Consider the following 14,443-nt stretch of genomic DNA (forward strand, 5'->3'; position numbering starts at 1 on the left):
GGCTGTCGCCTGTGAGAATGAATAAGTAAAAGGAACACGGTGTCTCTGTGCCCGTCTGGCATTGTAACCATCCCTCTCCTCCCTGTGTGCCACCAAACCAGCTGGACACTGTGCCACTGGACACCCTTTGAGCAAACGGGATTCTGGTTTCACCAGCAGACCGCCTGTCACATGAGCGTGCATCGCTGTAACGGCCCTATGAACTCTTCAGAGGTCCCGTCCGTACATAAACCTTTGAACTCCGGCAGGGGTTATATTAATGACTCGCTGAACAATCGCGTATTATATTTAGACGGGTATCTTTAAGGTCCTGCAGTGATTTATCTGTAACTATCCGAAAATATTTGTTCAGTGTCATGTACGATTATTCGAAACTTGACAATTAAAGCTAACTTGAAATCCTGATAGCGTGAGATCTGAGGTATTTCATCGTCTGGTCAAGCCATCAGACATTTGTTATAAAAACTTGTATATAAAAGTGGTATATAATATATATAGTATATATATATATATAAACTTGTATATAAAATCCTGCAAAAAATAATCTGATCAAATCAGAAAAACAAGCAAAAATCCATTATCGGAAAATAGATGCATGAATAAAAATAAATGAAGCTTTGATCATTTTTGCAATGCTTAATGGGACTGTAGTCAATTCCTCTATTAAATACAATTTTGGAAAAAAATTGCTTTACCTTAAAGGCCTTCTGAGAAACGTTTTTGAAAATATTTTTGTGCCTGTAATTACTGGTAAAATAACAAACTACATCCTAGTATATAGCTCAGGACAGCACATAGCTAAACATTTGTCCATTTTTATTGACATTTAGCATTGACTGATGGCCCAAAATATTTTATATTAAAGCAACATTTTGTTGGCCATCAACCACCATGCTATCATCTACTGAAAAGTCAAGTGATGTGATGTGATGAAATGTGCGGTAGGCCAGACAAGCACAGCTTAGATCATGCTTTATCGGTTATGTACACCACATACTTTGAAGTGGTCTGTTAACATTTGTGTCTAAGCTGAAGGCACATCTACACACTTATCCACAAATACACAAAATATGTTATATGTCCTATTAAATCATTGGTTCAGTATGGGAAAAAATGAACAATCCTTAACAAACATACACATGCCGTATGCATGCAGTGTAGTTAAAATGGTATTGAGCGAATGTGAATCGTACGCTCGTTCAGGCTTAAAAAAGGCAGGTGTGACCCTGCAGCTGTACGTGATCATCTCTCTCTCTCACACACACCGCACACACGCACTCACTCACACACACACACACACACACTTTAATTATACAAAACACAAGTACATAATTGGATATAATTTTTTATGTTAACCCTCATTTTCAACAGGAAGCAAATTGACTTAATTCAAAGCGACCTTGAAAGGCCTGTAACATTTCTTTGCAACATAAGAGAAACTGAGAAGACTGAGTTATAGTTATTAAAATTAAACTAAAATACTTTATCACCACAATAACTGCCTCTAAACCATACTTTAACCTGTCAGACAGCCAAAGCTAATTAAATATGTTTTTCCTTTCGCTATAGCAAATAATAAATTCAACTCATACGTGCAACTAGTTGACGTATTTACTGAATTCTATACAAGAAAAATGCAAAGGCACCTGATAAGTCTACTTTATAAAGCACTCTATATATATGTGTTAAGCGACTTATTAACCCTTTTGATTCACATTATATGACAATATTAGTCTTCCAGGCCTGCTTTATTTATTAACAGTTATCAAACAAGCCAAAATGTGAATCAGCCACGAGCCTCGCTCAAACACTCTCGCTCTCTCTTCTCCAGGCACTAAAACTTTCCATACGCACAACTAAAAAAACTAATTTTTAAATATACTTCCGACCACAACTGACGTATGGATGCTCATATATTTATAATGTACGTGAACAGAAAAACCAAAGAATCGTGAGCTGCTGTTTTCCAGATAAGAAAATTTCTGCATCCACTCCAAATCTTTAATCTGGGAAAAAAAAGCTTAAAGTCATCCTGTAATATGTTAATATAGCATATTTGCTTTTCCAGTTGCGACTGACCCGCCGGCGTTGTTTTCACTGGAGCAGACGCAGGTACGGTTCAGTGCTACATAAACAGAGAAATATGCAGATTTCAGACCCAAGAGATAACTCAGTTTCAGTCTAACTACTAAAAAAAACATCTATGCTACACCAAGAAAGCAACTTGGAGTAAAGTGCACATATCACATGCAACACATAATTACAGAAAAGCTAATGTAATAAACGCCCCTAGGTTGTGAGGAAACATGTTTTTAGACTCAAAGTGTCTATAAGGAAACAGAATATTTTTTTATGTTCAAATTGCACCACGTCAAATCAATGAAAGAACACACGTTCACGCAGCAACTGTTGTATTTTAAATGGGAAACAGGCCGCAACTCGCATGCACAGAGGAAAACACACACGCTCTGTGTCTGCAAGCATGCGTTGAAGGCATGAAAGTAAAAGTGTTTTAATAGAAGCGCTGTAAAACTCGGGAATGAATTACACATGACACATCCAGTGCAAGCCAAGTGTCCACTATAGCAGAAATATAAACAAGCACGTCGTCTGAATGAAAGAGCGCTTGGACTAAAAACTTTGAGGAACAATGGTGAATAATGGCTACTATTTCTAAAGACAAAGGATCCCAAGAAATAGACGAAAAAAGAAGCCGTCAGCTCTCTTCAAATGTAAACTACGAGTTTAAACAGGCGTAATTTGTTCATGGACTTTGTTTACAGCGGGATTACAAAGACTAAGTTTTAAACACCTGTTTGGATAGCTGTTGTGGTTCTCAGTACCTGCTTGTGTGCGTTACACAACACGGTTAATTCATGTTCGTCTTATACAGAATACAGGCACAATCCTGCATTGTAAACATAATCGGCTTGTAATGTAATCATTACATTCTTTTCATTCTAAAATATAATTTAGAAGAAGGAATAAATAACCTAGATCTAGCACACATCCATGCAAAAAAAGCTGTTTTTAAATGTAGAAAGGTTAAAAAAATAAGTTGAATAATACTGTCTTTTTACATAAATCCATAAATGTCTGGTGTGCTTAAAGCCATTATATAGTAAAGGGAAGAAAAAGGCAAACTGGATCAGTGGACATCACCGCATAGTGCGGCACAAGATTCTTGCACATAAGACACTGCAAAAACAAAATAAAACTGGGAATGAGTTTTCTTTATATTATTGCTTTTAAAATAACAGCCAAGATGCACATTCAACAGCTGCAGTGATGCAATCTAAACATTACATTTATATCAATAAATGCCAAGACTCTTTGTGGCCGTACAAGCACACAAAAATCCGAACTGCAAAGACTTTCCTGTTAAAGAAATGCCATTGTGCACTGACGTCACTTTGCAAATCAACTTCTATATAAACACAGATGCTCCACTATATGGTTCTCGTGTAAAGTTTGAATATTTGAGACATTTTGTCCATGTGCATTTAAAGTTACAAACACAAGAATGTCTAGTAACATCAAAAAAACAAATATTCCGTTTCATATGCATAAAACTGCATTTAAAACAGCACAACATATACACGCACTGTTTTTTTAAACGAAAAGATTGGCATTCTGCAGAAGAACGTTTACGACCCCAGACGTCTCCAAAAATATTTCAGCGTTTGTTATCGCGGGGTGTTCAGAACAAACCAAAGCTACACATTAAACTCTGGATTTTTTCATTCCAATACGCGCCTTAAAATCTCCCCAAGTCTTGATCTAGGAGTGGCGGATAAAACCGACATGTAACTCTAAACTTGCAGTCCAAAGTTCATCTATCCGCGCACTCCTCCTCTTCTGCCCTCCTTTTATATTAAATGGATTTCCAGCGAAGCGCCATTTTCTGCCCGAACCATGCGCAATGAAACGCGCACAGACATTCAGCTGGAGTCGTGCCACCAAACGTGGAAAAGCGCACAAGACAAGTACGACTGAAACACTCGCAAAGTTCAGTGGACTGTTGAGAAAAGCACATAATGCGCGGTAAGACAGAAGGATAAGTAAGGCTTTACCTGTGTGAGGCAGTATGGAGAGTACATGCTTATTTTGGAGGCGCGTTATTGAATGGAAGTGTTTCTCTGCGCTGCGGCATCGCCGTGCCCGCTCGCTCACTCCATGCTGTTGTAACTCCGCCTAAAGCGCCTGAAAGTGAAAGCTTGCACAAAGTTTGACGAAGAGAAAACTTTCCCTCCCTCTGTCTCCCTCTCTCTCTCTTTCTCTCTCTCTCTCGCCCGCTGTCTGTCTCTCTCTCCCTCTCTGACTGAACAAACGTCTTATCAGACTGTCAGATGCGCCAGCATGAGTCACACGACTTGAGATTTTGAGTGTAAATGCGTGTGTGGCTGCTACTACACGAACTCGAACCAAGGTATGGTTTTTACAGTTAGCGTAGTATAGTATACCCCTATAGCACAATACAGCACAGAATAGTATAATACAATATAGTGTAATGTTGTATACAGTTATATTCTTATGAAGTATTTTTACCAATTTATAGTTTTTCAGAATATATTTTGTTGGAGTGACAGTGTCAGGTTTTTCATAAAATCCTTTTTTACAAGAACTTTTTCTTATAACTTCTAATTTAGATGCACGCACATTTTGGGTGACCTCGAAAATGTGCGTGTGTGTGCACCTGTGTGTAACCAAAAGTAAACAAAAGATTTGTTACCCAAACCAAAGTCTTAAACAATAAAGATTTAAACTGGCCTTAATGAGACTATGGTCTTGAAAATTTTCAATTAAATTAAAGTTAAATGAAATGTAATGAAATTTCTGTTCTTGTTGAAAAAGATGGTTATTTATGCACATTACGTTAAATAATATTTATATACAATATGTAAGCGTACAAGTCGTGCGTGATTATTCGGATGTGTATTTGTACTATGGTATTTTGCAGGTATGTGCAATGGCACAGAGGCACGAAACATATCGAAACACATGTTTTTTTTTAAATAACAAAATTATGGTCATCCAAGATCAACTAATCTAAAACACGAGTATGCAAAATAAACAGACACAGAACTGGACTACAACACAAACACGCACAGTAGTGACGACGGACGCCATCCTGCTTTCTCCAAACTTTTAAACCTACCACGCAAATGTGAAAAGACTAAACATTAAGAAAACGAACGTGCGGCGAGTGGAGGTAAACGTTTTGGAGCGGGTCCCTGGGTGGGGATTTCTGGTTGGGGGTGAAGTCATTGAGCAAAACTAGAGCTGAAGGTTGGATGTGCCGCTGGAGGCCGGGAGATTTATGAGGCCCCGCTGTCTGTGCAGCTTCACCACAAGCCACTGCAGAGAAACAAAGAGAGAAGCCTCCACTCCGTGGCCAATTACATCCGTTTGCCAAGAGATCCAGAGAGCGACAGAGCAGGAGATGGAAGGAAAGTGAACAGCAGAAGAGTGAAACGCATGTCACCCTCAGTTACCTTATATGACCCTTGACCTGTCGTGACTCGTGTGCATGTGACCGCTGACAAATATCTTCTCATCTTAAGATAGATTAAAGGTGCACTCAGACATTTCTTTGCATTACATGCAAATGAATTAGGCATTTAACATTTTGTATTTTGTGGGTCAAGATACTTTCTCTCACGAAATAAATAAATTATGTCTGATTTCAAACTGCGCATTTTACAATTACAATAAATGACTGAATGCATCTTTAACATGTGTCGACACTTCGACTTTAGGGTGAAATGTATACAAGGAAAAGTTTAATGTTAAGGCGCAGTGAATTCTAGCTTTTTTGCCGCAGATTTTTACAGTTCTGCGATGTGACAAAAAACATCAATATTACATTCATAATAAACTCATACAAACTCATGCATGTAAAATGCATAGATAAGAATTGCGCAAGAATTAGAATAATAGTTTTAAATGAACACAGAGAAAAATACAGGTATTTGGAAGAATACATGTAACCAAATAGTTCTTCCCACCATTGACTACAATATGAAAAATTGCTTTAAACATTTCTTTGTTCTGATGAACACAAAAGAAGATATTTTGAAGAATGTAGGAAAGCAAACAGTTCTAGGGGCATATTGGTATCGGTATCGGACGATAATAAAATTTAGGCCGATATATTACAATAGGCCGATATATTATAGCCAATACATTGCGAATCGCTTCCTCTGGTTGAACCACTTGAGCGGTTCGCCCTATCACAGTTAAAATCCAGTACAGTACTGTCATTCAGTCATGATCATTCACTACTATTAGCAAAACATTGTTGATTTATTATGTCGAAATTTATAAATGTGTAAATTATAGAAACAAAAGCATATTGTTTGAAGCCGACTGCTGTCTGAATGCTTTCTGTCTTGAGACCTGTGAGACTTGTGGCTATCGAGAACACCTGTATGGGTTGCTCTGGAAGAACATATATTAAATAAACATTGTACCAGAAAAGTTTAGAAGTGAAAGAATAATTTTCAGTATCAGAAAATGTCATATAATCCTTTAGATACTAAATAGCGGCTAATATATCGGTTATCGGCTTCCGAGGTTCAAGAATTATCGGTTATCGGCCGAAATTTACATATCGGTGCATCCCTAGTTACAAGCGTTTTTAAATATCAATCTCTGTGTTCAACACAACAAAGAAATCTATACAGATTTGGAACGGTTCGAGGGGGTGTAAGTGATAACCGAATTCGTATGTTGGGATGAACTTTCACTTTAACAATCAGTAAATACTTTTTTATATATATATATTTGTTGGTTCCATTTTAGCTACGCATTTACAGCGCATTCCATTCTTGATTTACCACAAGTCCATGAAAGCAGGTGTTCGCTATGTTTTGGGATTTTCCTACTCAAATCCAGACCTTTGCACAGAAATGCCACAAAACCAGTTCAAAGCCATGAAGTGGGGAGAGGAGGTTTCTCCAAACCCCCAATAACTTCATACAAAAACGCGATAGCTCGCGTAGCACCTCTCAAGATGTGCCCCACATTTAGTGGTTTGAGTGGGTACAAGTCTACTAAACTAACACATGATAGAACCACAGACCAGGACCAAATAAAAAGTTGCTGAATATTCTTTATGCAGAGCATTACAGCTATATTTATCTTCAAAGATATTCATTTAGAGATTTATCAGAATACATTTTACAAGCACGTGTGGTTTCTGTAACCGGTCCATGTTGGCATGTGTCTGGCATTTCTCCCACTTGAAATCACTGATCCGTTTCAAATTAATAATCTAAATACTAATTCAGAACTCAACTACTTGGACATCCTAACAAAATGCCTTAAGCTCATTCATCAGGGTGAATTATGAATATTATTCTCTCTACAAATTATATAAAGGAGAATTTATGGCTGCGCCGAAATACAGCAAGGTCTCTAAATTAATCTGAAGGATGCTACAGGATGACACATTCCTGATATCCAACTTAGCAATATTTCACGCCTCACCCTCCTCCCAAACTTTCCACCAATCACGTTTTGTCATTTTCCCTCCATTTTCCAAAACATTGGCGAAAGTGAAAAGCAGGAGAATAAAATCGTCTCCCAGGTCATTAACGGTCTCGTTTCCAGCCATCAGCAAACTCCCCTTCCTATATGTCCATTTCTAACCCACCCTTCTGTTTTTATTGCCATTTTATTTCACTCCCATCGCTGTAAATCCAGCGCGCTCGCCGGGTGGAATGTTTAAAGCTGCACTTCTTTCAGCGGCGCTGTGTTTTTTCTTTAGCCTCCCTCCCCTTCTATCTTACCCTCAAGTATACTTCTCATTTTATAGAAGTACGCACATTATAATTTTCATTTCCCACAAGAAAACTGCGCTCCGCCGAGGACAATATTCCCTTTTATCGTGCATATGGAAATAATAACCGTGTTTACGTTTGGCAGTTGAGAATAATTACTGGCGACTCAAAAACGTAGATCTGGGATACTGTGTCAAAGAGAGACGTACCCTGTACGAGTCGGATACGACGAAGCACTCCGGTATCCCAGGACCTCTGGACGGATCTTCATTCACCAGGAACGGTTCGGTAGCCTGAAACACAACAAAACCGTCATTTGAACATTCTTATCACAACAAAGTTGGAACACCGTGATGTCATAAGACGACATGATGTATTAAACAAAGTTTAAAGGGTTTTTATTTCGGTTTAAAAAAATCATGGGTTTATTTCTGAGGAATACACATAATAATGATCAAATGGACTGCGTGTCACGTTGGATCTGCCAAAATGCATAAAACGTATATGTGAAAGGTTTTATTTCCAAGAAAATTATGGATTATGAACCATCACCAAGTAAAATTTTCTACCCATGTGCTCGAGCTCAGACCTCAAGTCATAAGTCCAGCATCACTTTTATTAAAACAACTTTTTCATCCGCAACACACTAACAACCATCCAGCACACCTTAGCAACCACCCACCGCACCCCATCATCTGAGTTTTGCACAGACGAGCACAATCACAACTCAAAGAAATCTCCTATAACCGTTCTGAACGCATCTCCCGGACGAACGCGGTGGTGCCCGTGTGCTCGCCGCGGCCTTTAATCAGAGTCAGCAGGTCTCTTTTTAGGCTCAATGCCGCTCGGCGTGCCGTGCACAGTACGACCAGGACTCCTGACCGGTTCTCGTTCACACTCGCTGACCGTCCGTTATATCCGTGACTTATTCAGCACAAACCTCTCACACAGAGACGCTTTCTCCCTACACGGACGCCGGGGTGGTTTGTTTTTTCTCCAAGTGTTGTGTCCATTCATCCCCCTTCATTTGTATGCCGGGGGGTGCCCTGACTGGGTCTGCACAACTGAATGAGCCCCATTCCAGTTTATCCATTAGTGGGATAATGTTAAATCTTGCAGCAAAGCTGAGGGGGCAAAAGCGAGGTCTGCATTGTGAAGCGTTCTTTTTTGGAGTAAACGGCGATTAAAGGGTTTGCAAAGGCCGGGACATTTTAGGGCTCTGATCTTTCACGAGACTTAATGGAGTTTAATTTATTTGAATGCCTTTTTTATAAATGCATATGGTGCGTCAATTGTGGAATTGCATGAGAAATATTTAATTGTGAGCGCACTTCAAAACGCTCTTTTCCACAAGAGAAAGATCTGAAAAGCAGAAGACTTATTTTTCATTAAAGAGATCTCATTTGCGATACTTCAGCTCTTCCCTATACGATACCTCCCTTGACGTCTGAAGACACATGGGCCGGAAAAATGAGGCGAAGAAAATTCCTGTTGTCCTTTGCAATTAGATATACATACTTTATGTTGATGTGGTTCAAATGTGCTGCGAACATTCCACAGATTAAACAGCTCTCCAAAATGCACTCTTGTAAAAATACATGAAGCACTGAAATAACAGACGCATAGATGTGTGTGCGTGCGTACACACACACGGACACACACACACACACACACACACTCACTCTATAATAGATCCCAGACACTGGCTAACCAAAATGTGGCTGCATCACTAGCTATTCATATCCACAGCAATGAAAAGTTACATACCCTCTCTCTCTCTCTCTCTCACACACACACACACACACACACACACACAAATGTCAAAGTCCATAAGTCAAAGGGCTTAAAGGACCATTGTGTTAATTTTAGAGGCATCTAGCAGTGACGTTGTGAATTGCAACCAACGCCTCACTAGTATAGTTTAGTATTTAGGGTCAAATACACAAGTAGAAAATAATTTTACTGCAGATTACTGTAGTAAATACTAAAGTATACTACAGTGTATTTATAGAGAAATGTATTTACAACTGTATAGTTAAGCATTGAAAATACAGAATTCAGAAAAATTAAAAAGGTAAAAACCAATTCGGGAACATCTAAAAACTATTTGGCCTTAATTTTATCCATTTGTATAATGTTGATGTCCTTTTTCAGATACCTTTCTATTTACGTAATGACCTGCACTTTTTTAAAGGGGTGATATAACACGAATATTATGGTGTTTACATGATTTAAGGTTAAAAAACGCTGTATTTCCACATACCGTGCATGTTTGTATCTCCTCTTTGCCTCGCCTCTCTGAAACGCGCAGAATTTTGACAAAGTCCATCGCTCTGAGAAGCGAGGTGTGCTATGATTGGCCAGTTAACCAGTGCGTAGTGATTGGTCGAATACTGCAAGCGTGTGACTGAAATGTAACACCTCATACAAAATTTGGAACATCAGGTTCCAAAGCAATTGTACTGACAGGTACGTCCACCTTACTTGCGTATACATTTGGGCGGCTTAGTCAAATCATACCACGAACTGACATAGATTTGTGGGGGTGTGGTTACACGAGGCGTTTCACAGCAGGTCTAGGAGAGCATTCGCTTTGATTAGAATGCATCTTTTGTTTCAACACTTTCATTTTTGCAATTCTATGTGTCTAATACATGCATGGGCGACTTTTTTAACACCACAGACACAGAAAAACAGGTATTCGAGCTGTATGACCCCTTTAAAGGATAACAGGCGTATACTTGTGCTACCACTGTTTGGCCTGTGCTACAAAACTTTAAACCTTTGTAGCACCGGTGCTATGTGCAAAAGTAGTTAACGTACAGCTCTGGTCAATGACTTGTCTGGTTTTTACCTACAGAATGTATCTTGACAAAACGTTTTAGTCATGGGACGCAAAATAAACTTATTTTTACATTGTTGGAAGAAACTCTGAGTGATGCTTGTGCAGAAGTTGGCTACACTATGCGAGAGTGTGGTGGTGGTTGCTATGGTGTTCGGAAAATCTATACATAGTGTTTCTTCAAATGCATAACCTAAAAGGGATAGTCACCCCAAAATGAATGTGAAGTTGTTTCAAACCAAATTTATGTTGAACACAAAAGAAGATATTTTGAAGAATGTGGAAAACCAAACAGTTCTGGCGCACCACTGACTACTTAAGGTTTGCTTTTAAGGATGAGCAAACCAATAGTGATGTGACCTTAGTAAACACAACTAATGATTACATTACGTTTTTTTGTCTATATTATAGAGTACAGAAGCACATGTCGTTTACATTTATTTAGTTATTTTATTTCATGTAAATAGTTTTTCTCAGCTGCATTATACTGTATATGTCAACTGCATATTGTCATTTGGGAAAATCCTTGTTTATTTATGCCCTTCAATCCTTTTCAAATAAAAGACGGGCAGCAGTAAACAAAGAGATGGATGAGTGAATCTCTCTCTCTTCCGCCTGGTTGGCCATCACGCTTTAAAGTATCATGTTTTTTTTTTTGGAGTCTTCAGATTGTTTTGATGTTTTCCCCTGTGAACTGTCCTCCTTCCCTTGCTGTGGATGTTTATGGAGCATGGTATCAATTAAATATGCCACCCTTTTCTATATATACGGAGCATATGCCAGATCCATATGGCCGGCCCGGAGCGAAAGCAGTCCCTGGGCCTTCCGTCATTAACTCTTGAGTATCAATAGAAACCTATTTAGAAGCAAGCAATGAACGGCCATATTCATTATGTTCGCTGATAGAAAATTATGGTCGGTTACGTTTCACATTTGCACAATGGGGTTCTCAAAGCTAGACTGCTATGAAACCTGGCATTATCACATGATAACATGAAAAGTGTCGCGATCTACACTTTTAGTGACTACTATAATTTGAGATCTACTGTTGGTCTGTTAATTTTGCAAATAAATATAGAGAAAGAAAAATCAGGTTTAACAAAATATGACAATTCAATTGAAACAAATAAAAAATATAACACTATCCGTGCATCCGAAATCGCCTACTTCAGTACTATATAGTAGGTGAGAATGAGGATGAGTCACGAGTAGCATGTCCGAAACCTAAGTATGCACAAAACCGTATGCGGTTAACCGTAACCGTATTCAAATTTCTATAGTGAATCAAATAAAAATAGCGGAAAACCTGCGGGTGTCTGTTTTTAAAATGTATGTCCAGATTAATTAATTTCTTGTGAATAACTAATTTTTGTACCGACGCCTAGGGTATAGGTTGATGTTAATATGTCTTATTACGCGGCTCGCTGGAATGCTTGATTCTGATTGGCCAGTCACAATGAAGATTCGTTATTCCCAGATAACAACCTGTCAAAGCTAATAACCCAGATGCAGCAAATCATCTTGACAGGTTTTTTGACAAATTAAATATAAATGTCTTTCAATAACATATATGACATTGTATTAAACCAAATTGCCTGTTCGTAACATTTGTACAAGCAGCCAGTTGTTATTGTGAAATAATCCCCTACAGTGTGACCAGGACCCGAGGTGAAGCGGAGGGTCTTGTATCACACTGAAGGGGCTAATTTCTGCAAACATCTGGCTGCCTGTACATTATCCCTTATATAGGTCAAAGATAAAACATCTATTCATACTACACCCATGCATACTACATAGAACGTACTGATTTAACGGTCGATAGGTAGTTACTTAATATAAATCGGTAAGTATAGTCCTCGTATGCGATTTCGGACGCAGAGTATGATTCTAAGATGTTGGATGTGGTTGCCATGGCGTTGCTGTGAGGTTGCTTAGATGTTCCTGGTTGTTTTTGATGTGTTGCTATAGGACTGCTATGTGTTCTAGGTGGTTACTAGATGTTTTTACTGGCCAAATCACAAACTCGCAATTGTTTCTCCTGGACAGCGATGCGATTTAAACAGAGCTACCAGAGCCTTGCTAATGTCCTCAGATGTTTTATCTCAGAAAAAAAAACTCCAGTAATCTCACATCTGTCTCCTTCAGCTTCAGAAATGATCTCAAACTTTGCAATTTTGCCAAGACAGATTTGAAAATGAGCTCCAAAATTCTCGAATGACCCGAGTTATGCCGTTCAATTGTCTAACTTACGTCTATTTTAATTTTCCCCAAAAAAGCAACATAAGTGAATTGAGTACTCAACATTACAATGTTTTCCAATGCTCTCCTATCCCAGTCTAACACTAAGCTATTTTTCATTTGGGTTTCTGGAAAAGGGCATAAACTGTGTGGCTGTTCAAAAACTTCAAAAAAGATTTACTTTCTACATTAATACAAATCTTTAGCAACTCACAACAGAAATGATCATTACAGAGCATCTGACCTCTCTTGTCCTCACATAAGAGAAACTGACTGCCGACAGAACGTCGACAGAACTTTCAGCCCTCGACAAACCCAGGTAACACAGCGAACACATCAAAGCCGGGAGGGAGGGAGGGGAATTTGTTTTTTAAAAGCGATGAGGGGAATAAAATATATGAAAGCAGAAATGTATGCCGTGTGAACGTGTGCCAGGGCACTTCAGGGAGAAATGCTGGAAAAATGCGATATTTCATACCTCCATCTCCAGAGGAGCACCAGAGACATAAACGAGCAGAGAACGAGCGCAATAATGAACCTTTGGGGTGAGGGGGGGTTAAATTGACTATTGTTTGGGCGCTAAACATTGATTCTGTCAGCACTGGCACACCATGCTCTGAATATGGGCTATTATACAAAATAAATTACTTTAGAAAATACGGAATGAAAGATGATGTTTGATTTTAAAGACAAAATATTGGGACGGCTTGACAAACTAGATATGAGTCCTAGGTATTCATTAAAGCTAAGTGGTTGTCAGGGCGTTGCTACGCAATGATTAAGCTGTAGCAAAACTATGTAAAACAAATGATGTTCCAAAGGTTAAGAGGTCGTGTCTCCATCAGCCCTTTAGGTAGTGAACTTATATTTTGTAAACAGGTGACAAATAAACTGTGTCCTATGGTGTGACAGCAGAAGTGTAGCAATAAATTAACATTAAGAGAAGTCTCGATATTATAAAATGTACAGAACCTGTTATATAAAAGTCTATCTTTTCAATCGCTACAACATTGTATAATATTAGCTAGTGCAATTTTAGCTAAAGGGTTGAAAAAAAGTAATGCGATGTCGGGATTTTAGGGAACCTAGGATGAAGCGAGGAAAACTGCAATGAAAAAAATTTAACCTATAAACATCTGTTCAAAAGTTAACTTAAATATTTAAGTAAAATCAAATTGGCTTTGTCTTTTAAAATAAAGTATATTAAACTGACTTAAACATTCTAGTTTAGCCGAATACATCTTTTAAATCAGTTCAATAGCATTTCAATTCTCGTGACCTGCAAAGCTAGTTTTTATATTTTTAAGTTGAAACACGTAACATTTTTACATTGTAACTGAGATGCACCCATAAGGATTAGAAATCTGTTTCAAATAATAAGCCAACATTAGCTGGTATTATTATTGTTTATAATTGTGTATGGAAAATAGTGTAATGTTAGATGGGCCTAACATCCTGAGAGTAAACACGCTGTTTAGACGGTAAAACTGGCGAATGTGACAACATAATGATAATCAGACCTTCATAATGATCACCGCATTTATCACATCAATGGCCTGCAAGAGGAGAAAAAGTGAAA

The 14,443-nt window shown here is 38.4% G+C and overlaps 1 protein-coding gene across 7 annotated transcripts in view; it reads right to left on the reverse strand.

Annotated features, from left to right (window-relative positions):
* The window catches only part of nfixb (nuclear factor I/Xb), a 133,785-nt gene that overhangs the window by 88,426 nt on the left and 30,916 nt on the right, over positions 1–14,443 (reverse strand). For 5 of the 7 annotated variants that reach the window (XM_056752186.1, XM_056752181.1, XM_056752185.1 and 2 more), the window contains exon 2: positions 7,994–8,077. In XM_056752186.1, coding sequence (XP_056608164.1) covers positions 7,994–8,077 — 84 coding nt within the window. Of the gene's footprint in view, positions 1–4,073; positions 4,273–7,993; positions 8,078–14,443 lie in introns of those variants that run through there. The other 2 variants (XM_056752189.1, XM_056752190.1) reach the window with 2 other exon arrangements.

Source organism: Triplophysa dalaica, chromosome 7, assembly GCF_015846415.1.
Source record: "Triplophysa dalaica isolate WHDGS20190420 chromosome 7, ASM1584641v1, whole genome shotgun sequence".
Taxonomy (NCBI): Eukaryota; Metazoa; Chordata; class Actinopteri; order Cypriniformes; family Nemacheilidae; genus Triplophysa; species Triplophysa dalaica.